Source organism: Echeneis naucrates, chromosome 11, assembly GCF_900963305.1.
Source record: "Echeneis naucrates chromosome 11, fEcheNa1.1, whole genome shotgun sequence".
Taxonomy (NCBI): domain Eukaryota; kingdom Metazoa; phylum Chordata; class Actinopteri; order Carangiformes; family Echeneidae; genus Echeneis; species Echeneis naucrates.
The window spans coordinates 9,267,616-9,285,601 of NC_042521.1; the positions used below are offsets into that span (position 1 = coordinate 9,267,616).

The following is a 17,986-nucleotide window of genomic DNA, read 5'->3' on the forward strand; positions in this document are numbered from 1 at the left end:
GTGATGGTGATGGTGATGGTGGTGATGATGGTGATGGTGGTGATGATGATGGTGGTGATGGTGATGATGATGATGATGATGATGATGATGGTGGTGGTGGTGGTGGTGATGATGATGATGATGATGATGATGATGATGATGATGATGATGGTGGTGGTGGTGATGATGGTGATGGTGGTGATGATGGTGATGATGATGATGGTGGTGATGGTGATGATGATGATGATGATGATGATGATGGTGGTGGTGGTGGTGGTGATGATGATGATGATGATGGTGATGATGATGATGGTGGTGATGGTGGTGATGATGATGATGATGATGATGATGGTGATGGTGGTGATGGTGGTGGTGATGATGATGATGATGGTGGTGGTGATGATGATGATGATGATGATGGTGGTGGTGATGGTGGTGATGATGATGATGATGATGATGATGATGATGATGATGATGATGATGGTGGTGGTGGTGATGGTGGTGATGGTGATGATGATGATGATGGTGGTGGTGATGGTGGTGATGATGATGATGATGATGATGATGATGATGATGATGATGATGATGATGATGGTGGTGGTGGTGATGATGATGATGATGATGATGGTGGTGGTGATGGTGGTGATGATGATGATGATGATGATGATGATGATGATGATGATGATGATGATGGTGGTGGTGGTGATGGTGGTGATGGTGACCAGCCAGCAGCCTGTAGTCCTTGCAGCGTCAATCACTGGTCTATTTTTAGCGGGGCTCTCTGGGGCTGCCCTGCTGCCTGCGGGGTAAATGTCCGTCCGCCCCGGAGGAGATAGTCCGGCACTGAGTCCCGGTCCCGGTCTCTGCACGCTGAGTGTCTCTCGGGCCCCCGTGTGTCTTAATTAGGACATCCCGGAAGAGTCCCGGTGCTGTGAAGAAGGACAGCACGGAACAGCGCACAGACAGCAGTCCGTCCGGATACTGACAGACAAACCGACTGCGGACCGCAGAAAGGAGGTAAGATGTCTCTGTACTGCTCGTCTAAATCCGATCGCTAAGTTTCGTTGGTTTTGGGGTCTGGGGGGGCCAAAGTCCTGCAGGAGGGGTGTGAGGTCTGCGCTCAAACATCCGGACAGTCTCCACCTGCTGTCTGCGCACCACCATTTCTCACATTTGGGCGCATTTTTTTTAATCTTTCCCCTCCGGAGTGTGATCCGGATCATGAGGCATCAGGTCTGAGGGGGGTCAGGCTGTCAGTGCGCCAACTGCATGAAGGATCATCCTCAGACTGATGAGTCACCTACAGTCAGACCACGACAGTAATGTCTCTGATTATCCATTATGGACTGTGAAGATTCAAAGTTGTTGTTGTTTTTTTTGTTCAAACAGTTCACAAAAAGAATTTCACCTCATGGTCCAGGTAGTTTGTGGACCTCTCAGTTGACTTATCTCCTTTATGGACAGGAAGTCAGGAAGAGCTCAGATAGATCTGATGATCAAACGTTTCTTCCAGACCCCAAAATAAAAGCTCTGTTTTGACCCATGGATCAGTTTTACAGTGATGCCGTCTTGTCTGTAGATGTTCTATATAAACTAATACCTACATTTATTGCAGCATGTTTTTTTGTTCATGTTGCCAACCTCCATATTTATTTCCACAAACAATAAGGTGCCAGAGCAGTTTTTACAGTGATGTCACAGCTTCCTGCCTTCGTGGTTGTATGAGCAAGAGTAAAGTAAATTCACTATAAACACTATTCTAACCAAAATATTTATTTAGCAAGATTTATCTTCTCCAAAGTCCCAAAGTACAGCACATGCCAGTGAGAGCTTCTTTAGAGCAGCTTTCATTCAGCCCATAGCAGCAGACTGTGGCCCAATTTAGCCCCAAAGATCAGATACCAGACCAAAGGGTTCAGGAGACACATACAGCTCCGGCTGAAGTCCGTCCGCTGTCTCAGCTGTTGATTTTGGTCTGGGGTCTTTATGTGGCAGACACCATGGGCCACCTGTCTGGAAAAACAGAGCGAGCAATGCTTTAGTATAGGAGATCAGTGTTGACTCTGCATAAATTATAAGAAGATGAATGATATGTCCCATTCTGTTTTTTGTTTTGTTTGTTTCTTCTCTTTTTAACGACAGAAGTGTATTTCTGATACGACCAGCAGGCATCTTCATCTTAGCTGTTTCCCATTCAGCTTTTGTGATGGGGTGAATGAATTCAGTCTCCATGAAAAGTTAAAGGAACATCACTGGCTATGTCTTTGCATTGCCATGGAGAGTTTGGCTGCTTTACAACATAAACTGGGCAGTTTCTGGATAATTCTCTTCTTTGGATTTTGAACAAAGTTTGAGATTGGTATTTAATGAGACAGTGATTAAGTCAAGTGTTTGGAAATTGATCTAATACAGTAGTTTAATGTCAGAAAATTGAATTTATTAAGAGCTAATATTTAACTACCAGTCTCATGAATGAGGAATAAATGACTCATCATTACTTTACAGATCAATACTCAGGAGTTCATAAGAAGATTTAAAGTCACCCAGTCTGATGTTATGGATGTTTGTAAAGGGTCACTTCCTAACTGACCAACAGCAGAAGTGAAGAAGTCATCTCTTAACATAACAAATAATAATAAACTGGATCAGAGCTGCCGTTGTTGGTGCATATGCGACTTGTTGTGCACTTGATATCAACCCCACGTCCAGCTTTCCAGGTTTCAGGTCTTGCCTAAGATTTGCTGCGACCCAGAGAGCAGAAATAGCAGCTGAGTCCTGCTTCAGGCATCTGGCACTAACAAGAGATTTCTCCCGAGAGAAGAGTTGATGACGCCCGTAAGGATGTTTGCCATTCATAGCACATAATTACCAGACACAATTTACAAAGATTACAGGCAGAAGACCGAGCCAGTGTGCATATTGGAGCTAGCTGCCATATTGATGTAGAGAGCCTCCTGATATTTTTTATACTGGCACCACTACATTGTGTGTGGACACACAGGTAGCAGGTGTCAGATTAGGAAGTTTGTGTTACCTAGCAGTAGTTTACGTAAACATGCGAAGAGTTGGTGGATCGAATTCCACATGGCTGACTTATAAATATTGGAAATAGTCCTGCATTGGCTCACGGTGAGGGTTTATAACTGGTCAGTGTTAAAGAAGGAGACAGTGTAGTGAGCTATCTCCAGTCTGTTCTTGTGGCATTTAGATAATGTTATAGATTTCTTTTCATACGATCTACAATGGGATTGTCTTGAACTTTGATCTGGAGCCGTCTGTGCGATCATGGATGTTACACTGATGTTGGTACAATCCACATCTCTTTTATTGTTTGCATCTCATCTACCCAACACAAATCGTATTATCAATGATTTTTTTTCTTTTTTTTACTTTTTTCACTTTACTTTTAGTTTTTTGTTCTCAATAACTCTGCATGGCTCCAGTCTCTGTCCCCTCTTTAATCCAATCGTGTGAAAAGTTCATGTTCATGGCAGTGGTTGTGACTGTGGCAGAGGACCAGACAGCTCAAACTGAGACAGTGTTCAAATAGATCATACTGGTACACTTGGTGTGACACTTTATTCCCGGCATGGTCCAGTTTTCTGAAAACTAGAAAGTTGGATATTGAATCTCAGGTTCATTTCAGGTTGACCATGAAGTTTTGGGATCAACAGAGTAAAAAAAGACAAGACAAATCAACAGCCTGAGGTCGGTAAGACAACAGCACAGTCTAACAAACTATTCTCACTTTTGTCTTCCAGTTTTGTCACCATGGAAGGTTTGATGCAGCGGCTGGAGCGAGCTGTGGCTCGCCTGGAGGAGATGTCCATCACCATGCAGGGGTCCAGTGTCGTGGCTAATGGGGGCTGTGTCAATGGCATGGATGGAGGTGAGTCTGGGCTGAAGAGCTGCCTGGCTCAGAGGTTTGGGCGGCTGAGCCAAACAGCTCTTAAGTTAAAAAAGCAGGGGCCATATTTAAGCATTCACACTTTCTCCCTGCGTGCTTAGGTCTGCCTCAGTGCCTGGAGACCTTCGATATGCTGCTGCGAGGTCCACTGTCAGACTACCTGAAGCACAGCAGAGCCATCGGGAGCGACGTGGAGAAACATGTGAGTGATTCATGTGTGAAACACAAATGTTCACTCCCACATATTGGGTGCATTAAATCTCCCTCTTCCACACAAAAGTTGGCTGATGGAGCATGAATCACACCTGTCCAATCACGCACACACATGCGCATGTTGCTGCAGCAGCTGTTACAGACAGATGACACAACAGCTGCTGTCGCAACGATTTGCAGTTACAGAGCAGCAAGTTTGTCGATCTATTGTTTGCCAAGTCCAAATTATTCGTGTTGATTTAAAGGATCGTTGTATCGATTTCTCTTACAAACCTTTAATTTGAAGAAAGTGCAATAATAATTTTGTGGATTACCCCTTTTACTCCAGGCCTTCAAAACATTTATCTGAGTTTATTTTAAGTGTAATGTCGCATTTACATTTGTTTCATTAAATCCTTCTCACAGTCTAGATGTTGCTTTAGATTGTAATTACTAAATGAACTGAGAATTCAAGTGTATCTTGAGGCATGATATCGAGTTTTCGATCTTTTCTCTAAAACAGACTGGTACTAGGGAAGCAACTAGTGTGTCTTCTCTCCCAACCTTTATCTTTAACTCATTAAATGTAGATTTATCAACAAAGTAGATCCTCTTGGATGTGATCTGGATTGTAATCAGTGTATGGCAGGAGCTGAACGTAGAAACCAAGCAGTACGTGCATTTGTGCGTGTGACAGCAAAGCTTTCCGGTTCACTGCAAAGCCAAGGGTGGGAGTAGGCCTGAACTTTAAACTTGGAGTTATTAATCAAAATGCTAGTGGAGCATCTCTTCCTATTTGGTAATGGCTTGAGCCCCAACTAGGACTGTATGTGCGTTTTGTATTAAGCCAGCTGGCAACAATAGCTGTGTGATATCCTTGGAAAATATCCAAAATAAGAGGGAGGGCTCCATAGCAGAAGGCCAATAGAGAGAAATGAATGTGAAGAAAATGGCTGTTTCTCCCTCTCTACCTTGAGAGAAGATTTCTATCTATGTCCTCCATCCCTGCATGGGCTGAGAAGGAGGAGTGTGTGAGTGGGAGAGAGAGGTAGTTTCTTTAAGTTTGTAGAGCTCCTTTTATGGACAAAGCCTCCTTGGTGGTTCCCTTGGCCTGCAACTGGAGGTCTGAAACACACACACACAGGACACGGCTGGCTGGGATCAACCAAAACTGTGTGTGTGTGAGTGTGTGTGTGTGTGTCTGTAGCTTTTAAATGTGCAATACAGACAGACAGATTTACTGGTTATAGTTTAATAGGCATGAGACTAAACTGGCAAAACACAAAAGAGGCCGTTCAAAACTTTTAGATCACGTCGCTTTGTACATTTTGCATTGTATGATCATCCTAACTCATGTGACTCTGACCATTGACAGGCTGAGATGGTGAACTGTGCTCTGGAAACTCAGCGGGCTTTCCTCAAATTGGCTGCCACGCATCAGGAACCTGCACAGGTATGATGGACAATAACTGTGTCTATGATTGGATATAGGAACACTTAAAGGAGGAGGGAGAGGAACCTGTTTCTGTCTCTCTCCTCATTTCCTATAATCTTCCAAATGTAGGCTTTACAAGGAAGACACAAAGTTATGCAATACGTGCCATTTAGTTTCCTGTTGGATGCAGACAACAGTTATACAACGTTTGATACTAAAAACAGGAATCAAGTTTCATCAAGGGCATTTTTGGTGTTCATACCCTGTGCTGGTATTAGCAACCAGCTCAGAGTGACTGAAATAACCTCATCATGTGACTTGACACTGTCACTATGATGTTGCTGTTTCACAGCTGAGTAAGTAAATGTTTACAGGTAGTTGCACTAGGAGAACAGTGATGCTATTCTCACAACATTCAGATACAAAGTGCAAATATTACACATTTAACCACAGACTAACAACACAATGAGCAGTATCAGAGTCCCATGTGTCAGTCTGTGTCCTCCCCTCCTGTGTTCCCCAGCAGGCCGGGCTGTTCACAGAGGGATTACACTGCTCTTTGACTAAGAAAATGCTAATACAACACATTCCCAACATGTTCACGTATAGAGAAAAGGGGGGGGGGGGCTGTGTGTGTGTTTGAGAGCCAATATGATATCATCCCATTGGCCTTCTGTTTGCGTTGTGTGTGTGTGCGTGTGTGTGTGTTATAGGGTCCACAGAGCCTACCAGGAAGTGATTACTCCCTATCTGTCAGGTCATTGGTAGAGAGTTGGTGAAAAGAGCGTTCAGTGATTGTCAGAAATGCAAACAAGGAAAGAGCGGGGGCTTTACAGAGAGAGAGGGACTGACCCAGGAGAGGGCCGGGGTGACACAGAGGAGAGTGGTGGACATGAAACTCACCACAACCGTGTAAAGCCAGTGTAAAACAAGACATGGTAAGTGGAGGAAGAGGGTGTTCAGAAACTCCCATTAATAAAACCACAAACAGGATCATTAAATTAATTAGTGTCCACTTAAGCTCTAGATTTCAGCTTTGGAACTTCTGCTTCTCTCTTGAAACTCTTCACTTCACTTAAATTCAAAAAACAGAAAAATTGAAAATGTTTTACACAATCCTGCAAGAGTACAGGTTACACAAGACAGCCTCATGATGCACCAAAAACATAAATGTTTCATAAATGCTTCTTCAGTCATACACAACGACATTTTTGATAGCATTCAAGAAAAACGTCAGTGTCACACCATGTCCATTCCATATTGGATTGATGATAGGGATAAAAAAGGTTTTTAGTGTTGTCATGCTTCATGTTAAGTCTGACATCACAGGACGACTAAATGCAGCTGTATATTTGCAAAATTCTCATTGATGGGTTACAAATAAACAATATGCAATTTAACTGAGCAGATTAATTTAACATATACGAAAGATGTACCCCACCTTTGCCCTGAACGTTGGCTTGGATTGGCTCCAGCACACCCAAGGCCCCCGACAGATAAGTGGTGGAAAATAAGAGAAAGATGTAAAATATAATTTTTCTGTTTTCTAAAAGGCAGATTAAAGTAAACACCTCTGAGAAAACTTAAGGCCCACAGGAACGGAGGCCAGCTAAGGACATCAGGCATCCATATAGTCAGCATGCCCTAAACACTTTAAATACACTCTTACATATCCTGAATTCCCACAAACCATAAGTGCAAAAACAACACAAACACAAACACGCACACACACACGCACATCTGTCAGTCTCCCTCATTCATGTCTGTATCTGCTGCTCTCACTACGATCTGCACAGAGGAGGAAAAGTGTGTGTGACTCTAACCAGTGCCTCACTAGTCTCACACACACACACACACACACACACACACACACACACACACACACACACACAGAGAGGCTGCTCACAAACCCTGGCCTTCCTCTCCAGTGCAGTCCTGTTGTGCTCTCTGACTTTTTATGGGCATGTTCTATATTTGAGCCTGCTGTCAGAGTGTGTGTGTGTGTGTGTGTGTGTGTGAGTTTGTGTGTGTGTGCATGTTTGAGAGAGAGATAGAGGGAGAGAGTGTGTTAAAAAGTGTCTGAGACGAAAAGAAATAGCTATCACCTTACTTTCTAATGCTCGCTCTCTCTCAAATGTGACTTTAGGTTAGCCTGTTAACTCGGTAGGTGAATGTGTGTGTGTGTGTTGCTGGTCCTGGTGGTTCATACTCACACACACACGCTGTGAAGTTGTACAGTGTTAAAATACCTCCTACAGTTGTTCTCCCCCTGTCGCCTTTCACTCTGTACCTTTGATCCACTGCTTGTATAGGAAGTCAAGGCCTCGGACACTGTGGTATTGTAACACATTGAACTCATTCACTGCCCATCAAATGATGTGAACCGACGCTTTTAATCCTCTTGTTTGCTCATTCCCTCTCTGTCTGTGCCCACTATGGCCCACATCTCTGTTCAGGTGACTGACGTTGGTACGTTTGCAATTAGAAGAATATGATTTATGGCCAGTCAGATGTCTGACTCAGTAGCTGTGATGGCCTTGTTGTTAGTCTCTAACGCAGTGAGGGATAAAACATTTGTCAATCACATTACTTTTAGGAAGTACCATACATGACCACATCCTTAAATAGCTTCACTTTGATGAGAAACATTCAAACGATACTTATATGTCATTGAGTCAGTCATAATAATCCTGTAATGATGTAACGCTCTGAGAGAAGCCTTTCTGCATAACTTAATACTTTCATATTTTCCATTATCCATTAGTTTTCATATGGATGGCTTGGAAAAAATGGAACAAAATGAGTAGGTGCATAAATACTAAAAGTAGAAATATTAGCTGCAATTTGAATTAGAATGGGGAGAACCTGGTTAATTGTTTTCCCGTGAGTTCATACCTGACCCTTATATTCCTACCTAGCAAACGCAATAGCTCTTGTTCTGCTGTGGTGTTGTATCTGTTTTAGAAATACCACTTCAAAGAGCTGGATTTAGTGAGAATAAAAGCAGCTGGAGAGCAGAGAAAGGCGCGTCTATCTCAGCTTATGGAGATCATGTGCATCTGATTGTGGGAAGAATTTGTGTGGAAAAAATGAAGAAAGTATTCTTTTCAGTTTCTGTCACCCCTTTGCACGCAAGCATGGATTTATAGAAACATTTTCATTTACATCATTACCTCACACATATAGCTACATATTTTAGACAAACAATGCATAAAAGTGAAAACAGACATCTTTGTGTGCACTCATATACACATACAGGCTGTATACTCCTGAGAAGTTACATTACATCAGGGTTATGTAATTTATCAGCAGATATTATCAAACCAGCTACACTGATTTGTCATAATAAACCAGCGAGTTCAGTGCCAAGCTGTTTTGGTAGTTTGGTCTTCAGATGCCCATTTCAATAGAGAAAAAGTTGTGTCATGGGTCATTAGCAGTAAAAGTTTCACATAGCATCCCGTCCATTTCAGATCAAAACAGGAAAGCTGAATAAGTCACCAATGAAACATTGTGCTCCTAAATCTGTGTGTGCAGCCACATGTGTGATAGGTAAACTGTAAACACTGGAGGAGCGGTATGCCTTACAAGGCCAGTGGGATCTCCCCATGAACTGAGGAATGTTTGTAGGGACGGCGCGATGGGGAGGGGAGCTGGGAGATGAGCGATACAGTAGCTGAGATCTGGAAGTTCCAATGGAAAAAAGCTCCAGCTAATAAAAGTAGTTACTGTCCTGTAGGCTAGTTTAGGAATTACTGAGTGGCACAGAGAGCAGGCGGGGTATGGACGAGGAGGGGAAACAATGCAAGGGTTATAAAATCCAAAGTATCTAAAACACGTCGAAGATAACTCTGCATGCAGGAGTCTTTGGTGTTCAGTTAAAGATGGTATCCAGTGTGGAGGAGGATTATCTCCTAACTAAGTTCATTAATGATTCCAATACAATATATTGTTTACAAGACTCAAACTTCAACTTTCCATCCCCCCTGCCTCACTCTTTTGTCCTCCGGTATCTCTTCTTTCTCTCCTGCTCTGCTGTAACTAATCCCACGGTTGTTGTTGTTTTTTTTTTTTCTGCAGACAGAGCTACAAGACCTCCTGAAGCCAATTTCAGATCACATTCAGGAGATTCAGAGCTTCAGAGAACGAAACCGCGGCAGTAACCTCTTCAACCACCTGTCAGCTGTCAGCGAGAGCATCCCTGCACTCGGCTGGGTCACTGTGGTGAGGAATAAAAGAGACACGCTCTGTCATGCACACAAACACACATTACAAGGTGTGCATCAACATATGAGCATGAAGGACATGTTAGTTTATCCACCTCTGATTACCACAGAATCTCTCTGTTTAGGTTTTGAGGTGAATATAATTTAGTTTAACATGAAAATTGAGTTCTTCACTAAAGACTCTGGCTTTGGGTCTGGTAAGTGTAAGTCTCTGTCAGAAGGGAAATATCCAACTTCGACCTTTAAGTATATATATCAATGTATCATTTTGAAGTCTTTTTTTTTCTGAGGAAGACAAAAGGCTAGATGAAAGTGTTGATAATAAACTCTTATCTCTCCCAGTGTCAGAAGCCGGGTCCATATGTGAAAGAGATGAATGATGCCGCTACCTTCTACACCAACAGAGTGCTGAAGGACTACAAGGAAACGTAAATCTGTCTCATCAGTTCTTATCCAGAATGAACCTGCACATGGTTTTGAATTTTTCTTCATAGTCCTGCGAATTAGATAAACCCAAGTGGTCTATATGTAATAAGAGATTCACACTGATGGCCCTTGCTTCTCTATTCCCTCCCTCATGTTCCTCCGTTTTGTTTTCATCCCCTCATCCCACCTTGCTCTCCAAGTGATAGGCGCCATGTGGAATGGGTGCACTCCTACCTGTCAATCTGGACCGAGATGCAGTCCTTCATCAAACAGCACCACACCACCGGACTGGTGTGGAGCAAGAATGTAAGTGCAGAAGCATCACATTTTCATTTTATATATAGTTTATTTATTGCATACCTTATGTCATACATCACATCACTAAGGATGTAACTGTGAAGTATGTTTGCAAGAAACCACTCCTAAATCAATTTCTTTGGTATCTTAGCAGTGTTTCCATTTCGTTACTATTCACAGGCTTTGATATTTTTACATCACAGCCCGGATTAAACCCTACTTTTTGCATACACTTCCATTTTTAGTTATGGAGCAACTGTTTACATAAACCATTGCAGTGAGCATGAATGAATGAACGAGCTTCTCCTCAGTGGTTGAAACCCCTGTCACTCCCACACTCACTCTGCTCAGGGACTTCTCAGCATTCAGACTCCCTGAGAGTACTATGGCTTCAAAACAAATCTTTCAGTGCACTCTTGACCTCCATATCTTTTTGGGAAAAGGGCTTCTCATTTCATTTCACTCTTACTCTCGTACTCTTATGTATAAGTGAGCTGTGTTTCATGTTGGCATCTCAATGCAGATGTGAAGTCACAAAAGACTCTCGTGACTGTGCACTAAATATGAAACCACAGTCACTGACAGGGTTTAGTTTACCCTTAACGAAGCTAACTTAACAGGAACACACTTACTTACCAGATATTTCCCAAAGTTATGAGCTCCTCGTTTACCATCAAAAGATTAGATTAATGCTGAAATTGAAAGAAAATGTTCAGCAACTGTGCTCACGTGTGTTTTCTACATTGAGAAACCCGAGAATACACATTAGCTGTGTGTGTGTGTCAGCTGTTGTCCCTGCTGTCAGACGACAAAGCTAAAGTGTGTATGGGGCCACAGTGTATGCGCAGGGAAGGGAGTGTGTGTTCCTAACAGGTGGTCTTCAGGGTTTACTTGAATGGAGGTTTTCTTAACATAAGGGCCCTGACAAAGGGCCTGTGTACACATGCAGTCTACGCCGTAACCTAAACTGCAGGGCTGGTCCCCCTTCAACGCAGCCGTCATCTGCTGTCCAGATAGACGTTTAGTGGCACACTTTTACTCTGACATGCTCAGGCTGACACATGCACATGGCTTTACACACAACCTACTGAATAAAATTTGTTTGTCCAAGACGGGGCAAAACAACATCTAATATAGGAGGAGAGCTAATTCCCTCTAATTGTTTTCCTTTTTAAATGTTTCCCTTTAAAAAAATAAAGGTAATTCACTGTTCAAATATTTGCTTTGGTTTGGTTTGCTGTGGGCTGCTGTAGGTCATGTGTGGCAGCCTCGAACCAAAGGGAAGTGGGAAGTTGTTTTGTTGCTGTTGTTTTCGTATGTTTGTGCTTTACCACAAATTCACTTTACTTGGAGTCTAAAGGTGGACAACTAATTATTGTTTCCATCATCAAACACATTGTCTGCATATTGCTTATTCAATCAAAAAAACACAAAATATTCACTTTCTTGTATCACCTAAGACAATAAAAACTGCAAAAATACTTGAAAAGTCGAAATCACAGGATATAACAGGATATAATTTTTGCTTCTCATCACCAATTTAATGATTTTTTTTCACACATGTACACACAAGTAGCCATGAACACAAAGAAGAAGACAGCTAGTTATTTTGTGTGTACGCACGCGCGCACACACACACACACACACACACCATGCTGGTTTTTAATCCAGTGGCTGAGCTGGTCTAACAGCTCCACATTGTTCATCTATGATGTGCACAACACATGTGCCTCATGTCAAAGGTCAAGTAGTCTCAGCTGTGACCAGGAGTGTGTGTAAAGTGTCAGTCCAACCCTCTGAACGCCTGTGGTATTGTAGGTGTGTGTGTCTGTGTCTGGCAGCTGTGCAGCAAGTCTGCGTATGTCTGGTTCTCCTCACTGTGGCAGTCAGTAAATGACTGCTCACTTTTACTGTACACAGCTCATCAGTTTAACCAAAGGTGGCATTCACTGACACATCAATGTTGACTGTAGAACAGTAGAGCGCTAGTTAGAGGATCTGATAGACCTCAATACAAACTCATCCTGTTTAAGCAAAACCCGCTCAAACTAAGCAGCAAATGATTATTTTCAGTGATGAATCATTTGATTTTATGAAAAATGAAATACTGAAATACTCTTTAGTTGACAACATGTACTGTTCACAGTTCAGCAGGTTATATATATTCCGCTTGCAATATTCAACACATATTATATATTTTTTTATTTGTTTTCATTTACCATACCTGGGAGAGAGTAAAAGAAAATTAAAAGTGTTGGTATATATCTTGTGCAACACTTCCTCTGCTGGAAATCTCTATTACTACAGTTGTTATTCACAAAGCACCTGTTATCTGTTTCCTCAGGTGAATAATGTTGCTTTCTTCATTCCCCAGGGTCCCATTGCTCCTGCTTCGCTCTTCGAAACCTCTGACTCCAGTGCTCCATGTCCTCCCCCTCCTCCTCCTCCACCTGGCCCACCTCCGGTCTTCACGGACAGTGACTCCCAACCTCAGGCAGGCGGTGCGGCAGCACAGCACTCAGCTCTGTTTGCTCAGCTCAACCAGGGCATGGACATCACTAAAGGTGGGTTCATTCAGAGGGCAACAAAAAACTAATGACAAACAACAGGGGAGGCTGCAAGTATCTCTGAGCATACATTGATGACACCCTCATTAAAATTTTTAGAAATGGCGCAAATCATAATTTTAACTTAACCCAGAGGAAGTGTGGTTGAGTGTGGTCCTGCCTGAAACTTCACTATGAGCTTCAATTTTCTAATTTCTTATATTAAATATCTTAAAATGTTGAATGTCTGTAAAAATAGTTAAAGATAGAAATCTTTAACTGTTTTTAGGCAGTAGACCAAATAAATTAAACATAATGAGAAAAAATTTAGAACTTCACCAAGATGACCGACAACCTTAGCTTTGTCTGAAAGCCTCGATGTTGTCCGATATACAACCTGTAATTCCTGTGTGTGTGTGTGTGTGTGTGTAGGTTTGAAGCATGTGTCAGATAAGCAGAAGACCCACAAGAACCCAAGTCTGCGCTCTCAATCAGCAGAGATCAAAACCAAAACCAAATCCTCAGGGACTGCGAGCTCATCGAAAGCAACCATCCAGCAAAGACCCCCTCTGCTGGAGCTGGAGGGGAAGAAATGGAGGGTGGTATGTGAAAAGTTTACTTCGACTTTCAGGGCTTAATCCCTTAATCAAACCAATCACATTGTTTCGCAGATTATTGACTGAATCTATCCCCTTGTCGCAGGAAAACTTTGAGGAGAAACACGACCTGCTGATTGAGGAGACGGAGCTCAAACAGGTGGTCTATGTCTTCAGCTGTAACAACTCCACTGTGCAGATAAAGGGCAAAATTAACTCCATCATTATAGGTGAGCTGCCTTCAAGCAAACTGAAAGTCTTGTTTTTTTAATGACATTTAGAATTTCTTATTAAAATTTTGTAAATGTTCAATGTCCCCAGACAACTGTAAGAAGCTGGGTCTGGTTTTTGAGAATGTGGTCGGGATCGTGGAGATCATCAACTCCAAGGCAATTCAGTTACAGGTAAGAGTTCACAAACGGAGCTAAAAGACGTGAAAGTATAAAGACTGGGTGTCGTGGCTGATACCTATTTTACTCCATCACCAGAGTAGCTTTCAATGCAAACTAAATATTCAAAACTGTAAACTGAACACAAATACTAAGAGATGGATAATGTCTAATTCAACTTCATTTATACATTAATTTAATTTGACTGTGTACAAATGGCTTTGAATGCAGATGTCACATGGGTTATATCCTTCCTTATATGAAAACAGCTTTGGAGTCATTTATGTATTGCGTGTGAAAATTATGGCATAAGAAGATGTCAGTAAAATCTCTGTCTTGCAGGTGTTGGGAAAAGTCCCCACTATCTCCATCAACAAGACCGAGGGCTGCCAGGTCTACCTGAGTAAGGACTCCCTCAGCTGTGACATTGTGAGTGCCAAGAGCTCTGAGATGAACATCCTGATACCAGAAGAAGATGATTACGTAAGTGTCTGAGATTAGAAGCAGGGAAAGAAACGATAAGTCTGGGATTTTTTGGCCCTAGAATTTTTGTATGTATTTGCATTTTTTGTCATTTTCTTGGTTGTTTCAGAGAGAGTTTCCAGTCCCAGAGCAGTTCAAGACGGTTTGGGACGGTTCCAAACTGGTGACAGAACCCACTGAAATTGCCGGCTGATTCGACGCCCCATCATCCTCATCTTTCCGTCACCATTAATTCATTGAATCTTAAAGATGAGAAAATTAGTTTTCTTCACAGGCCTCAAAATATTTACAATTGATCCAGTCACTGTGACTGTACTATCACTTCATGATCTGCTCCTACAGCGCCTTGAAGCTTCTGTTTGTAATGATGTATTTAATAAGTTGTCTTTTCCTTTCAACTAAAACACTTCCCCACAGCATAAATGCACATGAAGGTTAACTCATATAAACCTAATATCTTTACATCCTTGAATTTCTGTGCCATAGCAATAAAGCTATTTATGTAAGAATATCTATTTGTTGAAAGATGAAGACTCTACAAGACAAGACTCTACTATACAATCTTCTCATCAACAAACCTCATTATCCGCTAAATATTTGGGGATTAACACCTGCAATTACAAATTGAAAAAAAAAAAACCAAACAAACCAAAAACTGATGAAGATATAACATGTATATGCAACTTTCAGTGGTCAAGCAGACAAGAATAAGTACATTTGGGGATCTATTTCTTACTTTTCCATCTAATGCATTGTACCTTAATTACCTCTTTCTATGTGTATAGTGCATGGTAGCAATGAGTGAAGTTGATAGAACAGTGTTCACTACACTTTGCAGTAATACCATTTGTTGTCTGTCCTATCAAAGCATTATGTAGACAGTAATCTTTGTTCTGCAGGAGACATGAAATCAGCTGATCCAAATAATTAATCAAGTACAATTTCTTTTATGATTTAAATTACTGACAGTAGTGGGTAATTTCTCCGCTTGAGCACTTCAGCATCACCTTATTTCTTTGTAGATCACCACCACTAAGATTGCACCAGCATAAGAAGAGTGTACACCACTAATACAAAAAAAAAAAAAAAATTACATGAAAACAATTCAATGTCATTGTGTATCATTTTTAAAATAAAGGAAAAACTCAGTTCTGGCTTGTTTATTATTACAAATATAAAATATATACAGATTAAGTGAGAGAAAAGAAAACCAACAGAATCAGCCCGGTTTCTAAAGGTACCGGGCTAAAGGTAAGGTAAGATGTAAAGAACAATCCACAAACAACTAATTCCTTTCCGATGTAACTTTCAGTGTTTGATCACCATGTTTCCCTGAGAGTCTTGAGTAAAAAGCATCATATCTTCCTCATCTTCGGTCAAATACTTGTAGGCAGTAGCTTTTACAACCCCAGTGCTTACATTACTCTGATCTCTCAAAGGACTCTGGATTTGTGGATCTCTATGTGCTATCACCCTGAAGCCTACAGAGTCCTGGGTAAACAAGGCCAGACTGTCCTCATCATCTTCTCTGGTTTGCTGTTGTGGTGGTGCTTGTTTTTTCAATGGAGAGCTACTTGGTTTTGTCCATTTGAACTGTGGCGCAGAGTTTTCATCTCTATCAACCTTCTTACACAATTTATTAGTGGTGTGTTTTCGTAGCGATGCAGTTTTTGATTCTACCCACTTGCAATCCAAATGTGGTTTAGTACGAACGAGAGATGTGTGCGCACATGGAGACCGAGAATACACAATTCTGCTGTTTTCTTTATCATCCTCCATTTGGCAAGAATGATAGCCTGTAAATGATTTTTGAGTCGAGGTTTTCCCCTTCAGATCCATCTCAAATCCAAAGGCTCCCTCACTTAGACCATTGAGGAAACTTGGCTCAGAGTCATTCAAGTTTGTCACTGTGGTGTTTTTCTGACCAGTCAGTTCAGATTCTGAATATTGGCTATGGCTGAACTGAGGGTCCTGACTCCATGCTTGTGGAGGTAGCTGACTGTCATCTGGTAATGTAGAGGTGTCAGTGCATCTCCTTTTACACTGTGGGGGATTTAACTCCTCAGACTGCTCTTCTTCAGATTCACAGCAAATGCTTTGCAAAGGTATGTGGCTTGTTTCACTTTGCTCCTGCCACAGTGTTCCCTCAAGCTCAGTCACATTTTCAGTTTTCCTCTCACAATCCACGCCTGGCTTTTCAATATACATTTCTCTTCTTCTTTTTGACCCTGGTGCAGCAGGTGTAAGTGTAGTTGAGGTAAATCCTGAGGAGGACAGTGCTGGATCCACATTTGGTACTTCAGGAGTTGACATCTTATTGAGAACTTTCGACAGAGAGAAGAAGCAAGTATTAAGTTAACATATTGAGAGATGACCAGTGGTCATTTATTAAGCAATTCTAGCACTGGTCAGTGAGCAGCTTTCTGAGTTTCTTCCTGATTTTTCTCAAGATGACAAAAATCCTAAAACAATGTCCTTTTAACTTACCTCTGCGCTGAGGTATGAAGAAGGCTGATATAGAGCTCTGCTTGGTCTTTGGCATTTCTATTTTGGTCTGAGTAAAGTTGAGAGCCACAGCCAAACTGTATCCACCACCATCAGCAAAGGGATTCAGCAGTTTGGAAATGGGACGGAAAGGACGTTTCTGAAATAATGTGCACAGTAAATATATGGTGCTTGTTGATAAGATACTGTCTCTTAATAACGGTGATATACTTAAAGTAGGTATACATACTGTAAACGAGTTACGAACTGAATTAACTCACTGGGTTATTGAGAGGGAACAAAACAGACATTTAGTAAGAATTTATTTAGTGAGACATGGTTTCCAGCTACCTGTTTGGCTTTTCTTTTAAGTTGCACTGGATCCAGCCAAACACCACACTCCTCTGGTTCGGAGTTCTTCATGGCGAAGAGGAAAATAAAGATCTGCAATGCATTAAAGCATCATAAAAATGGGTTTTGTAAATATGAGAAAGCAAACAACGTAAGTGCATTATGAGCAGCATTGTATTTCTCTTATCGTGGTTTTCAAACACTACTTGTTTGTCTGTTAACGTTTAAATGAGCCGACACCTCCCGGCTGTTGTTTCTCCGCCATCATTTCACCGAGCTGGATTGTATTCATTCACAACATTACAGAGCCCTCCAATTAAAAGCAGAAGAACCTACTCACAAATTAACTGACCTCCTCCACAGAGATGTTTGCAGGTTCCGGCTGGCTTTACTTAAACCGATATAAGCTAAAACACCGTCTCTGTTCGGAAAACCTTCCTCCTTCCTGGTTTTTGAGTCTGGCGCCTTGGTGATGGGCCACCGATGACGACTGACTTATTTAAATCAATCAAATGTGGTCAAACTTTTAAACCCTTACTTACTACAATGGGTCGTTTAAAATATAAAATTTAAATAGAACAAAAATAAATAACGTACATTCAATCACTAGAGCCAATTTTAACATCTATTTAATTTTTAGTAAGGCGCGATGAACAGCTAATATTCTGACGTTTC

The 17,986-nt window shown here is 41.6% G+C and overlaps 2 protein-coding genes across 3 annotated transcripts; one reads left to right on the plus strand and one right to left on the minus strand.

Moving 5' to 3' along the window:
- Positions 1 to 790: 790 nt before the first annotated feature.
- On the plus strand, positions 791 to 15,625 carry cap2 (cyclase associated actin cytoskeleton regulatory protein 2). The gene is made up of 13 exons (XM_029514032.1): positions 791 to 996; positions 3,741 to 3,868; positions 3,988 to 4,088; positions 5,454 to 5,531; positions 9,594 to 9,737; positions 10,082 to 10,167; positions 10,366 to 10,471; positions 12,837 to 13,026; positions 13,441 to 13,610; positions 13,711 to 13,834; positions 13,926 to 14,008; positions 14,336 to 14,476; positions 14,586 to 15,625. The coding sequence occupies exons 2-13, from the start codon at positions 3,751 to 3,753 to the stop codon at positions 14,667 to 14,669; spliced, it is 1,425 nt and encodes a 474-aa protein (XP_029369892.1). The 5' UTR covers positions 791 to 996; positions 3,741 to 3,750; the 3' UTR covers positions 14,670 to 15,625.
- Positions 15,626 to 15,627: 2 nt separating this feature from the next.
- On the minus strand, positions 15,628 to 17,787 carry aunip (aurora kinase A and ninein interacting protein). Of its 2 annotated transcripts, none has more exons than XM_029514033.1 (4): positions 17,652 to 17,787; positions 17,312 to 17,404; positions 16,964 to 17,120; positions 15,628 to 16,800 (listed from the first exon to the last, which is right to left on the minus strand). In XM_029514033.1, the coding sequence occupies exons 2-4, from the start codon at positions 17,381 to 17,383 to the stop codon at positions 15,785 to 15,787; spliced, it is 1,245 nt and encodes a 414-aa protein (XP_029369893.1). In that variant the 5' UTR covers positions 17,384 to 17,404; positions 17,652 to 17,787; the 3' UTR covers positions 15,628 to 15,784. The 2 variants fall into 2 exon arrangements, with proteins under 2 accessions (XP_029369893.1, XP_029369894.1); XM_029514034.1 differs by having other exon boundaries at positions 17,664 to 17,752.
- Positions 17,788 to 17,986: the final 199 nt, after the last annotated feature.

Excerpts from the sequence above, each read along its gene's own strand:
- cap2 (XM_029514032.1), top strand. The coding sequence starts at position 3,751 with ATGGAAGGTTTGATGCAGCGGCTGGAGCGAGCTGTGGCTCGCCTGGAG. Across the intron at positions 13,027-13,440 it reads GGGCATGGACATCACTAAAG|GTTTGAAGCATGTGTCAGAT; the intron begins GTGGGTTCATTC and ends GTGTGTGTGTAG. Across the intron at positions 13,611-13,710 it reads AGGGGAAGAAATGGAGGGTG|GAAAACTTTGAGGAGAAACA; the intron begins GTATGTGAAAAG and ends CCCTTGTCGCAG.
- aunip (XM_029514033.1), bottom strand. The coding sequence starts at position 17,383 with ATGAAGAACTCCGAACCAGAGGAGTGTGGTGTTTGGCTGGATCCAGTG. Across the intron at positions 17,121-17,311 it reads TTAAAAGAAAAGCCAAACAG|AAACGTCCTTTCCGTCCCAT; the intron begins GTAGCTGGAAAC and ends ACATTATTTCAG. Across the intron at positions 16,801-16,963 it reads CTTCATACCTCAGCGCAGAG|TTCTCAATAAGATGTCAACT; the intron begins GTAAGTTAAAAG and ends CTCTGTCGAAAG.